We start from the raw sequence: 19,585 nt of genomic DNA, 5'->3' as shown, positions 1-19,585 counted from the left end.
AGATGTGTTTTCCACACACATTCCACAACCAGCTCTCCTTCCTGGCTACTATGGAGTTGTTCTCCTCTGGGATTCTGTATTGACTGAGGAACGGTTGGTCCAGCTTTGCACTATATGGCCTAAGGTGGGGAAGGTAGTGTGTGAGGGCACTTAGGGAGCAGGTACGGTCCCCAACAGACTCTGCTGGCTAAAAGAATCTGATCTTGCATGTGTAGGATGCATGTACATCAAAAGTGGAATCCATGGGGAAAGCACATTTTGAAGAATCAGTTAGTGTAGGATGAGTAATCACTCTTAGCTTCATGTTTTCTATCCCAAATATTAATTTGTGAAATAACAAAGGCCAAAAACTTGTTCTCGTTTTGCTCACCAAATTGGGCATGTGATTTTCATTGCTGTGTTTTCACTTAGAAGCATCAACATGGATCAAGGCCCCATTGTGCTAAGTCTTTTACTGATACATAGTAGAAGATGCTTCCTGATCAGAAAAACTTAGTCTAAAGTGCTTACACATACTTTGTGTTAAGATGGCGAAGCTTTGAAATGAGAGCTTAAAAAAAATAGGCACCTGATAAAAAACAAGAATAAAGTTCTTAGGGTCAGTGGGAAGGGTTCACCTATTTAAGATGCAATTCAACTCTGAAAAATTACTATATAAAAATTGCTTCTTACTGAGAAGAACCTATTCTTTGTGATGTTCAGAAATGTATCTGCTTAGTGATTACAATAACTTTTTTTCTACTTTTTATTCCCGTTTGTACTGCAGAAAGACCTGAATTCCTTCTTGTGCATCATCCAAATAAAATTGTTTTACTGAATTTCACTTACATCTGTACAATCTCATTAAAGGCATTGTGGTTGAATAGATGGAATGAGGGCACAATTTGGCCTGAAGAATCTAACTGTTTATGATGCAATGAAGTAAAAGAATTCAGTTTGATTTTTCAGATCTCAGGTTGAGCTTCCAGGGTTGGTAGTTAGGTTACAAATGAAAGCAAATCTGAGCAGGAAATTCAGCCACCATAAATGTGAAACACCAGTTCCATTTTTAGAGTCCCTTCTTAAAGTAGAACTGCATTTCAAGTTTGAAAGTCCATATTAAGCTTAAATGTGAAATGAGTGTTTTAAATTTGGGCAAGTTTAAAAGGGAAAAAGTAATATTTACTTTTTATAATGGAAATATGTGTATATGTGATTAAATCTAAAAAATAACTTGAAATTCAAGACAAAATGTCTATTATGTCAGTCTTATTTTTCTTTATAGGTGGCAACTTTACAGCAGTCTGTTAATTTACTGCAAAAGGATAAAGATTATCTTAATCGTCAGAACATGGAGCTCAGTGTTCGCTGTGCCCATGAAGAAGATCGCCTTGAAAGATTTCAGATTCAGTTGGAGGATGCCAAAAAAGCTAGAGAGGAAATGTATGAAAAATATGTCACATCCAGGTAAGTTCTTATATTCATCTATCTTTATAAAGCAGACAAATGAAATGAATTTTCCTCTGAAATAATTTATTTAATGAATTCCATTATAATAAATGTGTATGGTCAGTTTCAGAGGAATTTGTCCAGGTCTGTGTGCTGAAATCAGAATTTAATTTAGTATCTTCATTTTCCATTGTAATACATTAGAAAAAATGCATTAAAAGTTAAGATTAAGACAAACCTGTAGACGTAACCCTTCCCTGTGGATTTCTTTATGGCAACTTGTCTCTTACCTGTGTACAGAGGATTTACTCTGAAAATGTCAGTTAATGCAAAAATAAATTGAGCATGTAAATTGGTACCACCCCTGCCCAAATGACTTCAGTATGAAAAACATAGTTTTAGTTTGAACCTTTTTTTTAACTGTTTATTTAGGAAGTTCTAACAGGTTTGTAAATTGATGCCAAGTAAATATCAAAACCAAACAATAATCATTACAACAGAGCTTTTGTTTAGAGGTACCACACAGTAATAGTCATCAGATCTCTCTATTTAACATGGTGTTACTATATGACAGAGCAAGCATCATGACAATATCCATGACACATAATTTCTAGCGATTTATGGGAAATTGAGAGAAATCTTAGATCAGACATTTAATAGATCAGGCATTTCTATCAAATGTTAATAGTCAAAAAGATTAGACAGGTATGTTGGTTTTTGCTGGTGAATGTACTTTGAGTATTGAGTACATGGTAACCAAATTTATGAGTATGTATTTGTCCTCTGTTTCTGGGTCTGTAACTGGTACCTTAATTTTAGTATGAAAAATGTTTGTATTACAAAGTGTAACTTGTCCTACTACTTCCAAAATTTGGATTTAAAAACTAACCTTTTCGAGTTTTAAGAGCACAAAACCAAAGAGTAAGAGTTAGGCAGTTTTTCTTAATATAAGTTGCTTAAAATGACCAAATTTTAGAGCTGAGCTGAAGTGAACTGGTAGACTTTGTGCAGTTGCATACTTGGTTCTTTCATTCTCTATGCTTGCTAGTAAGCAGTAATGCCTATTTGCTTTTATAGGCACAAAACTCAAAGAATATAAACAAAGGAACAGACTGTTCTTTCATAGTAGAAATGTGACTTAAATAAGTGGCTGTGAAGCAGAAACGGTTTTGAAAATGTACATAAAATTAATTTAGGGTCAAATTATACCCTTTGACACCTCAGAAAGAAGCTGGGACAGGGAGGTGGGCACTCCAGAAAGGTTGCAGTTACCTTGAAATGCTCCCTGTAGGTGGGACAGCTTTGAGGGTGAATGTGGCCCTCCTAAATCTGCAGATCCAGGGGATGGCAATCTATGCTCCTCTACCCTCTTTTGAACTGACAGCGTGGTTCCTGTAAAATCCATACAACTGATAGGCTACGAGCATCTCTACAAAATCCCCATCACAGAAATGGAGACAGGCATGGATCTTGAGCTGCTGCTGGTTTAGGCAGTAGCAATTTATGTGCAGACATCCACTACCTAGGGAGAGGAGAGTGACTCTTCTCCTTTCTTACATCAAAACTTAACAGACTTCCAACCCTGCAGAACTTCAGACAATGCTATGGAGCTGGCATTATGCCCTCTTCTATGCATCATCTATCTTCCTCCTCCCTTTCAGAATCCAGAGTTCTGCTGCCTTCAGCTTTGGAAAATAGAGTACAGACCTTTAATATTTAGAGTATTTTGGCAGATTAGTCTTTGTTCAGTAACAGTAACCCTATTTTTGTATACTAATGGAACTGTGCATTATAAATATACATGCAAAACAATCAGCCAAAATAACCCCTCCTGTTTTTTTTTTTAGGTTTTAATTAGGTCATTAACGTTCTGCAACCTAAGATTTTCCCACTGAAATGTACTCCTTTGTAAGAGTGCTTTGAGATCTATAATGAGAAGTGTTATGTAAATGACATGTTTTGTTGTTTATATCCTAAATATTTCTGAAAGTCCTGAAGTCTGTTTTAAAAACTGAAAAAACATATCAGACACCACTTATGCAGAGTGAAACATGTTAGCTTAATATCTCACCTAAATTTCAGAAGTAAGCAAAAGAGGACATAGTATAGAGCTGTAATTTGTGTATTAACTAATATCTATGTTTCATATAGGATGTTTGGGTGACCTAGCTTTTGAGGGTGGCCACTAGAAATAAGCTGCTCCTACAGTCATACCCACAGTGCTAGGTTGTTTTGAATGCTTATCACTTTTAAGTCTGCACAGGTATATTAAAAGTTCAAATGAAAAATCCTCCTTAGATTGACTGACTAAATAATCTCCATACACATCGTGCTGTACTATGGAACATCACCTGCCCAAACATTGTTTTTTAACCAGGGTCGCAACCATACATATATTAGATATCCCAGCGCCTAGATTCTAAAGACAATAATTTTCAAAAGCACTCAGCATCTACAGTTCTTCAAGTGTTTACCCGTATGTATTCCACTCTTGGTGCACTCAAGCTCAGAATCTTTTTGCCAGCAGTGTTGTTTGGGGCTGCACTCGCGCACAGAGCACCCATGTGCCCCATCTTCTGGGGGCATAAAGGGCTGACTTGGGCCAGCCATCTTGCAGTTTCATATCACAGATACAGATATTAGAAAGGAACTGAAAGTAGCATCTCTATCTCTTACACACTTGTGTACCTACAACAAAGGTTATTGTATATGGTTATTCTGTAGTGTAGTTTTAGTAGTTAGTGTAGGTTTATTGTGTTTCCACTAGGGTAATTTTTTTTCTAGGTGTTTTTTTGTTTGTTTGATTGTTTTTTGGTTACCTGATACCAGGCTTCAGCACCTTATGGCTGAGCAAAAATCTCCAGGATTTAAATATTGAGGCTACTGTGCTCCTTGGTGATGAGCATTCTGGTTGTTTATTTTGCTTTGGTGAGAGGTATATCCTGGAAAAAATGTTCAGTTTTTCATTTATTTTCTCAATGGACACAATGCAAGAGAGGCTTACCTGAAACTTTTTTTTTGTTTTGGACAAAGTCCTGAGACTTGGTTCTGATTAGGATAAACAAGACACATCCAGATCTGTGCAGTCTTCCTCCAGAAGTGCCCGAGTGAGCACTGCCTTTGTGGCTGGTTTCCAGTCTCCTGCTTTCCCAAAGCACTCCTCAGCTGTTCATGCTCTCAAGTCCTCCTCATCAGCTGATGGGACATCACTCTTCTAATGAGCACAAGCAGAGGTCACAGTCTGAGGAACCTAGTAAGAAGAATGGGCAGAGGTTGCTTCACTTTACCTCAGCTTATGCTAGCACAAAGCCTGGCACCCTAAAAGACTCACGTCTCCATACTTTGGTACCTACTAAAAAGTAGCATCATGCTGTCTCCAGCACTTACTCTGCTGTACTACCTTCAGGACTCTGCCTTCAGGCTTCAGCCCAGCGTTGGGGCTCTCTGTACCAGTACCTCCTCTATCGGTACAAACATCATCAGCGCCAACTATTCCAGTGCTGACTATTGCTCATGGTTTTGAGACTTACTGTACTGGGAGACCTAATGGTATCCACCCTCACTGAGTCACTGATTTTATGTTCTGTAGATACACCCAGTGGCACCAACCACCACCATATCCCTTGTATCGGTTACATATTTGGTGCCAGCAAGGGATCTATTCAGATCATGCCCTGAGACTCCTGCCAAGTTTGCTCCACCACTGGAAGAGGAGTATTCCTTTTCCTCATTGGCTTTAGACTATAGCAGGAAGGGGTCACCTCCTTATTGTATTAATTTAGTTGGAATATGTGGAGCTAAAAAGTCAAACATGACCCTGAACCTGTCCAACATTAAATGGTTTTTAAAAAGGTCGGGGATTTGTATACAGAGACCTCAGCTTTCTTTGTACTTTGTCAAACACCCATTAAAAATCATTTTAATAAAAGGATGGATACAGGGGAAAAAGGAAAAGATTTAAAGCATTTGAAATGTCAAGTATTAAGAAATGCTTTCATGTTGGCCATATCTCAACGTTCCCTTTCCCTTTGGTGGAAAAGAGTTTTTAGAAGGAAAAACTCCTTGTTTGACAGTCTTTTAGATGGTATTAAAGCTGGTAATTGTCCTTTTGGGGAAAAGAGAAGTAAGCTGAGATGGGCTGGAGCTGTCACTGCTGTGGTTAAAGTTTGATCCTGTTTCCTAGAAGCCAAGAAAGGCAAATACACACAAAGGTGGAGAGAAAAGAACAGCAAAGACGGGGGGAAAAATGTAGCTTCTGTCTCGGGTGTTGACTCTCACTTGCAGTTTCACTTCTGGAACAACACAGACACAGTGCATGGTTTTATCAGCCACTCTGAGACCTGGCAAACTTGTACCAGCATTGGGCTGTTTAAGGCATTTCATTTAGCAGTCTTCCTAGTCAGAGGCTTACAGCATTGTTGTGAAACATACAGTCTTGGCAGGATAAGCTAGACTCTTATTGGACGGAAGGAAAAAGGAGAGGGATAGGACAGAGAAAAAAATAAGGTGGGAAAGGAAAAGGACATATGGGGGAGGGGACAGGGACAAAAATCTTACCAGTTACGTTTAAATCCCAACCACCACCTGAAATGTATTGGTGTCAGCTGGTCCCTCTCTCAGTTCCGATCTGGTCAGGACATCATTCAGGATCGGGAAAACAAAGGCACAGTAATATTAGATTGGGTGCCAGGAGACGATGGAGGTGGCAACCATGATGGTGAAGCTGGCTCCTTCCCCTTCTTTCAGTCAGCAATTGTTGCGCTCAATTCCATCCTTCCATATTTTCCCCCTTCCCCAAGTCTCTTTTTATTAAAGGACCACAAAAGGGAATGATGGGTGACATAGCCTATCCTGTCCTTATTTTTTCACCAATTAGGCCTAATTTCCAGCACGCCAATTCTTGTTAATTTGATTTCTGGTCCCACACTTCTCTTGTTTACCAGGCATGATCTTAATGCAGACTTTGAGATATATCAATAGACCTTTTTGTTTGGACTAGTTCAGTCTTTGTCTCCCTTTTACATCTTTTCCTATCAGCATTTATTGTTGCAGGTTATTCTTCAAGCGATTGCACATGTCCATTCCACTTCAGGTGTGTGTGGACTCTGTGTACTGTTGTCAGAGATTTTCCCCTCAGCAGTGCTCATGAGGGCAGCGCATGCGCCATCTGCTGCCTCACACTGCTGTCTGGTAGTATAAAGGGCAGAGCTGCCCTGACCCCCTGCCAGTTCCTTCTTTATAGCCTGTGATGGTTGTTGGAGCTGTCATCTTGCTATTGCAAGTTTTCCCTAGTTATATTCTGCATATAGTTGGTACTCTTTTAACAACTTTAGTAGTTTTAAAAGTGTTTTGAACACTTTGGTTTCCCATTGCTAGGTACTGGTACTGGTGCCGGGACATGCTTGGTCACTGGGTTTCCAACCCAATCACTCCTGCAAAAAGCCGATGCCAGTGAGTAACCCATACTCCATTTGCCTGAAGTGCCTCAGAGAGATTCACATTCAGGATTGGTGCCAAATTTGCCAGGACTTTAAGCCCAGAATGCGGGGCAACTAGGCTTATGTTTCTGCTGATGGAGACAGCTCTGTGCCCATCTGTGGAACCTGCCTGCTCAGAGCGGGTACTGAGTGCCTCTGCATCAGTGAGAAGTGCTTCACCAGGTCTGGCTGAGCCTCAGGGCCGATTGCCCTCCCCTGTACTGAGGAAGAGGCATTGGAAAGTGAGGTCTAAGGACTCAGGATCCGTGAGGTTGAGAACCTTGGGCACCAAAGTCCAACAAGCCTGCAGATGAAGATAAAGGTCACTAGAGTCTGAGGCTTTCTCCAAGGCACTCCTCCTCTCATGCGGGGCCATTAATGCTGGTGCCGGCATCGACACTGTTGAGACCAGACTGAAGTGGCTACATCTAGTTGATTGCATCAGGACGCTATCCTGATGCCACCAATCCTGGAGATTTATGTGGCAGCATGTGATCTGTTGAGCAAGTCTGTGTTTTTCTCCAGGAGTCTTTTTGCCCGGTACTGATAGCTGCTGTTGTTACCTTATCAGCTTTGTCCCAGAATGCGGTACCATGGGTGCCTCTAGATACTGACGTGCCCCCCCACCCCCCAATGCAGCATTATCCAGAGGGAAGCCTGCCATGATTTCAGTGATACCGATTTGGCTGAGCGCCACACCTCAGTCCTCCTTACTGACAGGAACAGCCCCCCTTGGTCACAGGAGGTTGATTCGTGTTTGGACTCAGAGGTTTGCACACATGGGTTGCAGCTGAGGCACTTTCCTCACCTTCCCCTTCCACCTCCTGCCACCATTGGTACTCTCCATCTTGGCCATCAAGCAGGGACCCGTGGCTGAGTAGAAGTTGGGCTCTGGACTCGTACCAGTGGCCATTCTGGAACCTGTAGTGGTTCCCACTGGCCCACAGGTCATCTCCATGCCCATCCCATTCTGTCTCGTCCAGTAGGTGCTGAGATCTATAATGGCAAGGATAGCAGGAATCCACCTGTGGTACCAGGCTCAGTGTGGAGAATGAGGAAATGGATCCAGTGGATCCCCCGGGAAGGAATTGTGGGGAGCGCCACTGCAGTTGGTTTTGGTTTGCTCTTTGTCATCTCCTGATGAGGCAATAGTACTGAAGGGTTCCTCTCCTTCCCCTGATGATTACAGAGCGCATCAAGACCTTTTAAAGAAGGTGGCTTCCACCCTGGGTATCCAGGTGGTGGACTTTCAAGAGAGGTCTTGCAGACTGGTTGACATCTTAGCATCTGTAGGACCGGTTTGAGTGGTGTTTCGAATTATTGAAGTGATCCTGGAGGTCAGTAAAGTGCTGTGGCAAAAACCTATCTTCCTTCTTCCCATAGCAAAAAGGTCTGAATGAAGATATTATGTCCCCTCTCAGGGGTTTGAACATTTCTACAGTCACCCCTCTCCAGAGTCTCCCGGTGGTTTCATTTGAAAATGAGGGAGTGTCAGGGTGAACAGGCATTTACACTGAAAGGAAAAGATGAAAAGAAGTTTGATCTCTTTGACAGAAAGCCATGTTTGACTACAGGTCTGCAGTTTAAGATTGCTAATGAGCAGGCATTGTTGGGGCATTATGACTTCGGTCTCTGGGACAGCAAATTAAATTTTAAAGACAGAGTGCCAGATTACTCAAGGCAGGAATTTCTTGCACTGGTAAACAAGGATGAATTACTAGCCAGGATCTCCCCTCGGGTGGGTTTGAATGCTGCCAACCCTGCAGCTAGAGCCATGGTGTCAGTCATTACCATGCACAGGTGTTCGTAACTCCAGGCATTGGGTGTCCCTCAAGAGGTCCAACAGACCATACAGGACCTCCCTTTTGAGGGGCCATCACTCTTTGAAAAGGTGGATGACAAGTTGCATAGTCTAAAAGACTCTAGGGTAACACTCAGATCTTTGGGCATTTATACACCTGCCCGAAAGAAAAAGCAGTTTTGACTGCAACAGCCCCACCACCCTCCTGTTTTCATGTCTTGCCACCAGGACCTAGCTAGGGGAAAAAGGTGGCAGAGGTTCTAGAAGATGTGCCCTCCCTCTTTCTTCTGCAATAGCTCCTAGTTTGTCCAGGCAGCCCGGGAGTTCTAAGCAAACATTTTGATGTGTTTGTCTCAGACCCATCCTGGACCTGTAAGATCTCAACAGAAACCTAAAGAAAATAGTTTCATATGATCACTCTGGCTTCTATATTCCATCCTGGCGACTGGTACGCTGCCCTCAACTTAAAGAATGGGTATTTTCATATGGCAATACATCCAAGCCCAAGAAATTCCTCAGATTTGTGATCAATCAATGCCCCTACAGTCTGGAGTCCTATCATTTGGCCTGTCATCAGCCCCACGTGTATTCACAACGTGAATATGGCAATGGTGGCAGCCATCCTCAGGAAATCAGGAATTCAGAGGTTTCCCTACCTTGATGACTGGCTGGTCTGAGGCTCAGGTGCTGTCCAGCATGACTGTCATGCAGTCCACCTTTGATGCGCTAGGGTTGCTCATTGATGCAGAAAAGTCAATCCTGTCTCATGTACAAAAGATAGAGTTTATAGGAACAGTCTGGACTCTGTGGAAGCCAAGGTCTTCAATTCCCACTTACGATGCCAGCATCATCTGGGAAAAGCTTTTTTAGACCTGAAGGCCCATCCTACCACGACGATACAAAATTGCCTCAAGCTTCTGAGGCATATGGCCTCTTGCACTTACATAATTTTAATGAATCTGTAAACTCGGGGGTGGTACCAATGGACTGGAAAATAGCTAATGTGGTTCCTATTTTCAAGAAAGGGAAAAAAAGTGACCCAGGTAACTACAGGCCTGTTAGTTTAACTTCTGTAGTATGCAAGGTCTTGGAAAAAATTTTGAAGGAAAAAGTAGTTAAGGACCTTGAGGTGAATGGCAATTGGGACAAATTACAACATGGGTTTACGAAAGGAAGATCGTGCCAAACCAACTTGATCTCCTTCTTTGAGAAAGTAACAGACCTTCTAGATAAAGGAAATGCGGTGGATCTAATTTACCTAGATTTTAGTAAAGCGTTTGATACTGTGCCGCACGTGGAATTATTGGTTAAATTAGAAAAGATGGGGATCGATATGAAAATCCAGAGGTGGATAAAGAACTGGTTAAAGGGGAGACTGCAGCGGGTAGTACTGAAAGGTGAACTGTCGGGTTGGACGGAGGTCACCAGTGGGGTTCCTCAAGGTTCGGTTTTGGGTCCGATTTTATTTAATCTATTCGTTACTGACCTCGGAACCGAATGTAGGAGTGGGCTGATAAAGTTTGCGGATGACACAAAGTTGGGAGGTATTGCCAATTCGGAGAAGGATAGGGATATTCTGCAGGGAGACTTGGATGACCTTGTAAATTGGAGTAACAATAATAGGATGAGATTTAATAGTGAGAAGTGTAAGGTGATGCATTTAGGGATGACTAATAAGAATTTTAGTTATAAGTTAGGGACGCACAGGTTGGAAGTGACGGAGGAGGAGAAGGACCTCGGAGTCCTGGTTGATCGCAGGATGACTATGAGTCGGCAATGTGACGTGGCTGTGAAAAAAGCTAATGCGATCTTGGGATGCGTTAGGCGAGGTATTCCTAGTAGGGACAGGGAGGTGCTGCTTCCGTTATACAAGGCGCTGGTGAGACCTCATTTGGAGTACTGTGTGCAGTTCTGGTCTCCTATGTTTAAAAAGGATGAACTCAAACTGGAACGGGTACAGAGAAGGGCCACTAGGATGATCCGAGGAATGGAAAACCTTTCCTATGAAAGGAGACTCGAGGAGCTCGGTTTGTTTAGCCTAACCAAAAGAAGGTTGAGGGGGGATATGATTGCTCTCTTTAAATATATCAAAGGGATTAATACCAAGGAGGGAGAGGAATTATTTAAGCCCAGTAGTAATGTGGACACGAGAACGAATGGATATAAACTGGCCGTGGGGAAGTTTAGGCTTGAGATTAGACGAAGGTTTCTAACCGTCAGAGGGGTGAAATTTTGGAACAGCCTTCCGAGGGAAACGGTGGGGGCGAAAGACCTCTCTGGCTTCAAGATTAGGCTTGATAAGTTTATGGAGGGAATGGTTTGATGGGATAACGTGATTTTAGTCAATTAGGCATTAACATGCCATCGCGGGTAAAATGAGGGTCCGGCTGTAGAATCTTGCCTGTATGCTCGGGGTTCTGCTGATCGCCATATTTGGGGTCGGGAAGGAATTTTCCTCCAGGGTTGATTGGCAAAGGCCCTGGAGGTTTTTCGCCTTCCTCCGCAGCATAGGGCAGGAGTCGCAGGCTGGAAGATTCTGTTGTGGGTGGGTCAGCTTTTGTGGCCTGCATCATGCGGGAGGTCAGACTAGATGACCATATTGGTCCCTTCTGACCTTAAAGTCTATGAGTCTATGAGTCTATAATTGAACATGACAAGCTCTATCGCAGGAAGATGCATGATTGGACAGCTTCAATGTACTTGCTGATTCATCATCCTATACACATGGTGATTTGCATGCCCCCACACTAAAGTTACTTGCATCTGAAGAAGTGAGGTTCTTACCCACGAAAGCTTATGCTCCCAATACTTCTGTTAGTCTTAAAGGTGCCACAGGACCCTCTGTTCCAAATAGACCTGTTTACAACAAAAGTCAACAGGAAGTGTCATCAGTTTAGCTCTCGGACAGGTCATAGCCCAGGGTTTCTCCTGTTGCCGTGGGCAGACAAGCGCCTGTATGCATTTCCTCTAGTTCCACTCCTTCCATGAGTGTTGATGAAAATCAAGGAAGACCATGCTTGAGTCATACTCATAGCTCCAGTCTGGCCTTGACAGCATTGGTTTTACACTCTGCTGAACCTTTTGAACTGAGCTCCGTAGACACTGTCGTTGGAACCAGACCTGAGCTCTCAGAATCACGGTCGTCTCCTCCACCCCAAACGGCGGGCCCTCCCCCTGACAGCCTGAATATTCTGTGGCTAACTTCTCAGGAGGAAATTTGTTCAAATGGGGTTCAAGAGATGCTTTTAATTAGTAGAAAACCTTTTATTGGGTATACTTCCCTGGTGAAATGTCAGAGGTTCTACATCTGGTCCCAGCAGAAAGCCGTTTACCTGGGCTAGGGTCCAATCCACTCTATGTTGGACTATCTGTTACATCTAAAGCAACAGGACCTTGCTATTAGTTCTGTCAAGATCCACCTGACAGCTAACTCAGCTTTCCACCTGCCAGTTGAAAACTGTTCCCTTTTCTCCAATCCTGTGATGATCAGATTTCTAAAGGTTTAGATCAGTTATATCTGCAAGTAGAGGTTCCAATTCCCCATTGGGACTTAAACTTGGTGTTAGCAAAGCTAATGGGTTGTCCATTTGAGCTGCTGGCTGCCTGTTTGTTACTCCATCTTTCCATGAAGGCAGTCTGTTAGTTGCAGTCACCTCGGCCAGAAGAGTGGATGAGGTACGAGCTCTAGTTTCAAGATCACTATATATGGTATTCTACAAAGACAAGGCTTACCTAAGCCCACCCGAAGTACCTTACCAAGGTGGCGTCTTATTTTCACATTGATCAGGCTATATTTATCAACTTTCTTTTCTAAGTCTCATAATCATAGGCATGAGGAAACACTACACACATTGAACATTAGAATTGCTTGAGCTTTTTACCTGGACACAACTAACTGTTCAGTCTTTGTCACAGCTTTTCCTGGCAATTGCAGACAGAATAAAGGGCCTTTGAGTCTTTTCTCATAAGATCTCATTGCTGGATCTCATCTTGTATTTATTTATGCTATGATTTAGCGGGCTTACACATTCAACCACATAGAGTGCTTACACATTCAACCACATCTCAGGCAGTCTCTGCAGCCTTTCTGTCCCAAGTGCCTATTCTGGACATTTGCAAAGTGGCAACTTGGTCTTTAGTCCATAGCTTTGTGTCTCATGCCATGTCTCAACAATCTAGAGTTAACACCATATTTGGATGTGTGGTCCTTCAGTCTTTATCCACCTCCAGATCAAACTGCTTGTGAGTCACCTGAAGTGGAATGGACATGTGCAGCCACTTGAAGAAGAGGAAATGGTTACTAACCTGTTCAGTAACTGTTGTTCTTTCAGATGTGTTACACGTGTCCATTCTATAACCCCCTCTCCTTCCTCTATCTCTATCAAAGTGTATCTGGTAAGAAGATACTGAGGAAGGCTGGGCATGGCTCTGCCCTTTGTACCACCATGCAGCTGTGCGAGGCAGCAGAGGGCACATGCACTGCCCCAATGGGAACCACTGAGGGAAAAACCTCCAACAACAGTGCACTTAGCATGCATACACCTGAAATGGAATGGATACGTGCAACACATCTCAAAGAACAGCTACTAACCAGTTACAGGACTGGTTAGTAGCTGTTTCTTGTTATACTTTATAAACTTTTATCCACTTTTCCACAGTTAGGCTCCAAAGTGGGGTAAATATGTAGGCCCAATTATTACAGCAGACCCCACCTATATGATACCTGACTTTTTTAACCAATGAGCTACTAAAGCACACACATTACTAACAATTAGTTTTAAGTGAGTCACTAATAACTGAGGCCAGTACTTCTGTCAAGAAAGGAGCAGATGCTACTCTTAAGTAAGCTGCATAGATCACACATTTTAAAGAAAGAAACCCACAGTTGTACTGATACAGAGTAACAGCTCCTTGGAGATTTATGGCAAAGCAAATAATAATGTGATCCAGAAGGTGTAACTATTTCTCTATTAAATTCCTGTAAATTATGATGATTTGTTTAATTTTCAGAGACCATTATAAAACAGAATATGAAAACAAATTGCGTGATGAATTGGAACAAATTAGATTGAAAACAAATCAAGAAATTGAACAGCTTCGAAGCACCTCAAAGGAGATGTATGAACGTGAAAACAGGTAGGTAAACATTATTTAAAAAAAAAAAAAAACACTTCAGGCATAACATAATTAAGGTATACATTATCATGTCATGTTTGTGTTCTTGTTATTTGTGACTCACGTTGTCACTTTTATGGGGGGAATGGTCACAGTGCAGAAAATTAGACTTAATGTTAAGCCATTATTAAATAAACATAGATGTTACAAGAAAGTTTTTCATATGAAATTACATCTTTACAATAAAAGTGCAGTTTTATTTTTTGCTTTCTCTTAAAATAACTGCTGATAATTGTTAGTATTGAAAAGAGTCAATTGTCAGCAAAAGCAAAAGTTACCTTCTACTTTAGCATTAGTGGTTTGTGTTTTGTGCTGCTGTCATTTATATTATAGTGAAATTAATATGTATAAAGTACATATATGTCAGGTAGTCTCTTATATATGATGCTTTGCAGCTGTTCTGGAGACAAGCCTTGGTATCTGAGAGTAGGGAGGGACTGAATTGAGAGGAATGAGGAAGGTGGGAAATGAGTCATGGGTTTTTTTTTGTTTTTTGTTTTTTAAAGAAAGCAAGTTTGATATGGTTTAAAACTTATGATCTAAAAAAAGTGTAATCTTCAATTCATTATACTTATATTTTCAGCAGAACATACTGTGACCCCAGTCTTGCAAAGGCTGACGTACCTGCTTGACATACCTTGCATGTTGGTAGTCCCATTTGAATTCAGTGAAACTCTTCATGTGCATAATGTTAAGCACCTATCTAAGTCTTTAGCCATTTAAAGGTTGGGACCTATGACAGTAGGATTTTTGGCACTGTTTCTCTCTGCCAAAGTGATCAGTCAATAGTAAGAGGTCATAGTAATAGTAATTATTGCACAAACCTATCCAGTCTTATGTGACTATAATCTAAGATCAGGAGGACTGGTAAGTATATTTGCAGGTACAAGCTAAGATTCTGTCCATTACTAGTACAAATTCTTTGTAATCAGTTACTGACACAATTACAACAGAGTGACCACCATATTTTTACATATATCACACTGTTGTTGTTTTTATCAGTGCAAACAAATATATAATCAACAATTTTTATGTATGTTATATTTTTATTTTAAATAAACATCAACTGCTATTACTGGTCCACTACCTAGCCATTATTAATTGGTAGTCTCTTAGAGGCCTCACCCTATGATTGGTTCTTTAGGAGGGTACCATTTACACTGCAGAAACAGTGTACTAAATCAGTTGCTGGAAGACAGCTCTGTGCCAGCCTAGGCAATGGTTTGGGCAAAATAGTTTTAACCGTGTGTGCACACAGACTGTGTTTAGATCCAACCATCTCACTTTCTAACTGGATACAAACTCAGTTAGAAGAAGTTGTTCTAGGCAGTGGAGGTGGTGACACTTGCAGTTAAAATAGACACTTTCCATTATTAGGACCATTTTCAGTTACTTATAATGTTGCCATGCTTGAACCATTTGGTGTGGTCTTCAGATTGAATTTTTGTTTGTTTGTTTTGTTCACTGTTTGTTTGTTTCCAAAAACAAGATGAGGAAAAAAAATGTTGTTTTGCTCACATTATAAAAATCCTTTGATGGCTACTGTGCATTCCCACTTATGGGAAATCTACAGCCTTTAGCATTGAAGTGTGGAACTATATTTAAAAAGCCCACGTTTGCCGCTGGGGGAGCAGGAAGACGCAGGAGTACTCTTACGCTAAGATGACAACATAAGTCCAGTTTACACAAAGGAGTACTCTCTCACAACCACCTCTATTCCTTCATCATTATCACAGAGAGCTAACTGGAACTTTTTTCTTGTGTCCACTAGCTAGTTAGCCTGTCCTCTTCGTAACATTACTATAGTTCTAGTACAGTTAAAGTAGTTGGGGCCACTTGCCTTGGGTTATTGCCAAGGCTGTGTTGGGTCCCGAACACCAAAGAGGGTTCAAAAGGTTTGTGACCTGTTCAGCTATCTTTACTGAGACACACACACACTGGCAGAGGCTTGTGTAGTGTGCCTGGGAGAAGCTCACCTAACTCAGTGCACAATTTGTCATATCTTCACTCCTTGAATGACAAAGGACAAACAGTTAAGACTGCAGGGGCACTTGGCTTCTTTAAGCCTTCAACCAGATTGTCCTAATGCACCTTCAGGAGTTTTGAGATCTGCCTCTGTGCTGACAACTTCTTTAAAGAGACCTGAGGAATGAACACTGCCACCTCAGCCTCGAAACCAGCCTGAAATCAATTCACCTGAGACAAACATCTACTGGGATTGTTCTGCCATTCAGCACCACAGGCTCCATCAAAATAGAGGGATCTGGCACCACAGTCTAGATTGGCATTGTTGTCAGCACTGAAAATTGCCCTTGTGCTGTTAGAGTTGACACTGTTTCCAGATCTCCTTGTGAACTTGTTCCAGGGAAGAGGAAGGAAAAAAGAAAGCATTCTGCTTTACAAGAGGAGCCCAAGGAGAAAAAAGAGGAGGCTTTGTTCTCCTCCTCCACTGATATATCACCTCTTGAACTCCTTACCCATGTCAGTGAAGCCCTTGGCATGCACCTCTTGTAGATATAACACTCTGGTGACAGATGATTTTGACACCTCACTGGTGTGCATATCTCAGACCGCCATCTCTGGTTTTGGCTATGACTCTGCAACTTGACTCTGTGCAGCAGTATTTGTCACTGATACCGATCCAGAACATGTTTGAGGTGCATGGGATCCCCTCAGAACCAACAACGTAACTCGTGTGATTTGCTGCAGGGAACCTAGCGGGCTTCCTTTGCCAAAATCTCCACCTGCCTGGAAATACCTTATGTAGGAACACCTTCAACTATTATGTCCTATGTTCAGGAGTCAGTGAAGGCTTTTCCCAGTGAAGACGCTGCTGCAAAAACCAACACGTCACCATTTTTGGCTCTGTTAATAACACTGACACTGTTGCACCTCATGGTACAAGAGGCACCTCCACCAGCACTGAGAGCTTTCCCAGGACTGGCCTCATGTCAGGCACTGCTGCCCTCCAGAGCCACCCATGTTTTAATCGGTGCAGAGATGACTGGCACTGCTGACACCATTGCCTCCTCAAGAATAGTGGCACATGCATGACAACTAAGAGGTGACTCCTTCAGAGGAAATGGAGCAGTCACCCTTCAAGGAAAATACTGATGGAATGTCCTTTTGAGGATCAGATTGGGACTTTGTTCATCTCTCCTCCTGATAAACAGAAACATGCTTCTTTGAGTGCTTGCTCACGTTGATTCCAAGTAGGTGTGTGTGCGCCGCATGCAAAGTTGCAGGAAGGTTTTTCCCCTAGCGGTACCTGTGGGGTCAGCTCAGGCGACCCCTGGAGTCGCGCCTTCATGGCGCCGCATATAGGGCCCTGCCGACCTGCCGCCTCTCCAGTTCCTTCTTACCGCCAGTGATGGTCGTTGGAGCATTCTCTTCTTTCTCTCGTTCTTGAACGATCCCCTAGTGGACTCTTAATTTTTACCTGTAAATAGTTTAAATAGTTAATAGTTCTTAGTATAGTGTAGTGTAATTTTTGAACCCCCTTGTTTGCCTGGGTTCTCTTCCCCGTTTCCTTCCCCTTCCCAGGGCCAGGGCATGCCTCAGTCCCAGGGGTTTTAAGCTGTGTGGGGTCTGCCAAAAGCTGATGCCAAAGTTGACCCGCACACATCCTGCTTGAAGTGCCTGGGGGAATCTCGCCAGACTGACAAGTGCAAAATCTGCAGAGGATTCCACCCAGGACCAAGAAGGAAAGGGACCACAGGCTGAAACTTCTGCTCATTGAGGCAGACCTGCAGCAACAATCGGAGTCGATTCCCATGGATCCGGCACTGGGTACTTCAGCATCAGTGTGTAGCGCACCGGCTTCAATCAGGGAGGTCCTGGCACAGAGGAAGGACTCAGAGGTCAGAGACCCTTGGCACCATCACTCCCCAGCACTGAAGACTTCCTCGCGTGCAGAGACCCAGCACCGCTCGCAGTCGCTAGTGCCTCGCAGAAAGCACAGGAAGATGTACAGAGGGCGTTTGCCTACTCGTATGACTGAGCATGAGCCTGCTAGTGGAGCGCAACCTGTGAGGGACCACTCCGCCTCTTCTATTCCTTAGGCAGTGCCGTTGACTCTGGGCCCATAGAGGTTAGGTTTCAGTTTCAGGGGGGTTTTATTTTGGGGGTGGGAGGATATAGGTATAGAGTATTGTTAATCTGTACTTTCACAGCTTCTTTTTAGACTTTGTCCTGCTATATTGTTCCCTGCATTCTTTGACTCTTGTTGTTCTGTTGTAGACAGGTATAAACTCATGAATTTTATTTCATATCAGTACCAGGGTGGATTTGATTTAAAGGGCTTCAGGAAGACTTCTACATAAAAAGTGCATTCTTGTTGGTTGTTATAACATTAATACATATTCTTCACAAATCAGAGATAGATGTAAGTTTCATTTTTAGAAGGTACACACTATACATTTTTAAAGTGATTTATTTTGAAAACTTTTCAGATTTAGTTTTGCAGCTATATCAGAAAATGAATGATTGGTTATTTCATTTACCAAAGGTAATTGAAGCAGATATTTATGAAGTCATTGGGAGGTGAACTATCTCCAATTCAACAGGTTAATCATTAATATTTGGAGGATTTTCTTGCCATGCTATATTAGTTGGGGGAACATCACCAAACAGACATTTAAATAGTTTTATTTAATTAAAACAACAACGTTATGTATTCTGGATTTTTTTCTTCAACAGCAAACACATAATAGTTTAACAAAACAAGCATATGAATTTAGTTAAACAGTCAAGTTTTTTTTAAAATCAGATTTGTTTTTGTTAAAATAGTTTTTAACTAAAATAGTTAAATGAAACATTAAAAAAAACAAACAAAAATTAAATCGACTATGTCAGCCAGGTCAACATGAGAAACTTAAAATATTGGCTTCTGCAGCTAACTTAGTCATCTTCACCTGTATTTTCCTGTTTGTTCCTAATCTGGAAAAGAAAAACAAGCTTTCCTGCTTTTTCGGGTCCCAAACGATTTCTCAATTTTGAATTAATTAATCCAAAGGAAGAAAATATTCTTTCTACACTGGCAGAAGAAGCTACTGCTGTTAAAAGTGAGATTATCACTTCAACAATCGCTGAATCCAAGTGACTAAGTGACTTCCACCCGTTCACTAGTGTGACTTTCTTTAAAACATCATCAGCAAACATAGATTTCTTGAATGGTTCTTATTCCCAATCTGTGTCTCTTTTACGGCCTGCTGCCATTATAGGTTTGCCCTTCTAGTGAGAGAATGGTATGGTAGATTTCAAATCAATGAAGGCTACACTCAGAAAGACCTCAAGACTTCTGGAATAGGCTGCTCAAACAGTTTCACTTTTGTTTCTACTGCCTGTCCCTCCATTCTCACATTTATTGCCAGACTTCTTCTCCTTATCCAGATCTATTCCGCCCCCAACAATCTTCTATTCATTGAACTTTTTGAAACTTTGCACTTTTAGAGGGATTGACTCCGTGTACACAAATTTGCAGAGGGACAATAGGGTTGAGGTCTGTTATTTCTCACCTCTATATATTATTTATTTATTTAAAAACATTTTTGTTGTTAACAAGTATGTTATCTCTGGAGATACAAATCCACAGTTTGAGAACTGCAAAACTAAACATCTCTGATGGTATCTTCTAGACTGAGCACAGAAAGATTAACCTAAATAATCTATACAGAAGTCCCTGGAACCCCATAAGATTGGGTCC

General features: G+C 41.9%; 1 protein-coding gene across 1 annotated transcript in view; it reads left to right on the top strand.

Annotated features, from left to right (window-relative positions):
* Positions 1 to 19,585, top strand: part of PIBF1 (progesterone immunomodulatory binding factor 1) — a 208,565-nt gene that overhangs the window by 35,683 nt on the left and 153,297 nt on the right. Inside the window, exons 9-10 of the mRNA XM_065413463.1 lie at positions 1,265 to 1,446; positions 13,717 to 13,842. Of these exons, the coding sequence (XP_065269535.1) occupies positions 1,265 to 1,446; positions 13,717 to 13,842 (308 nt within the window). The remainder of the gene's footprint in view (positions 1 to 1,264; positions 1,447 to 13,716; positions 13,843 to 19,585) is intronic.

This window comes from Emys orbicularis, chromosome 1 (assembly GCF_028017835.1).
Source record: "Emys orbicularis isolate rEmyOrb1 chromosome 1, rEmyOrb1.hap1, whole genome shotgun sequence".
Taxonomy (NCBI): domain Eukaryota; kingdom Metazoa; phylum Chordata; order Testudines; family Emydidae; genus Emys; species Emys orbicularis.
This window is presented reverse-complemented; position numbering and strand designations above follow the sequence as displayed.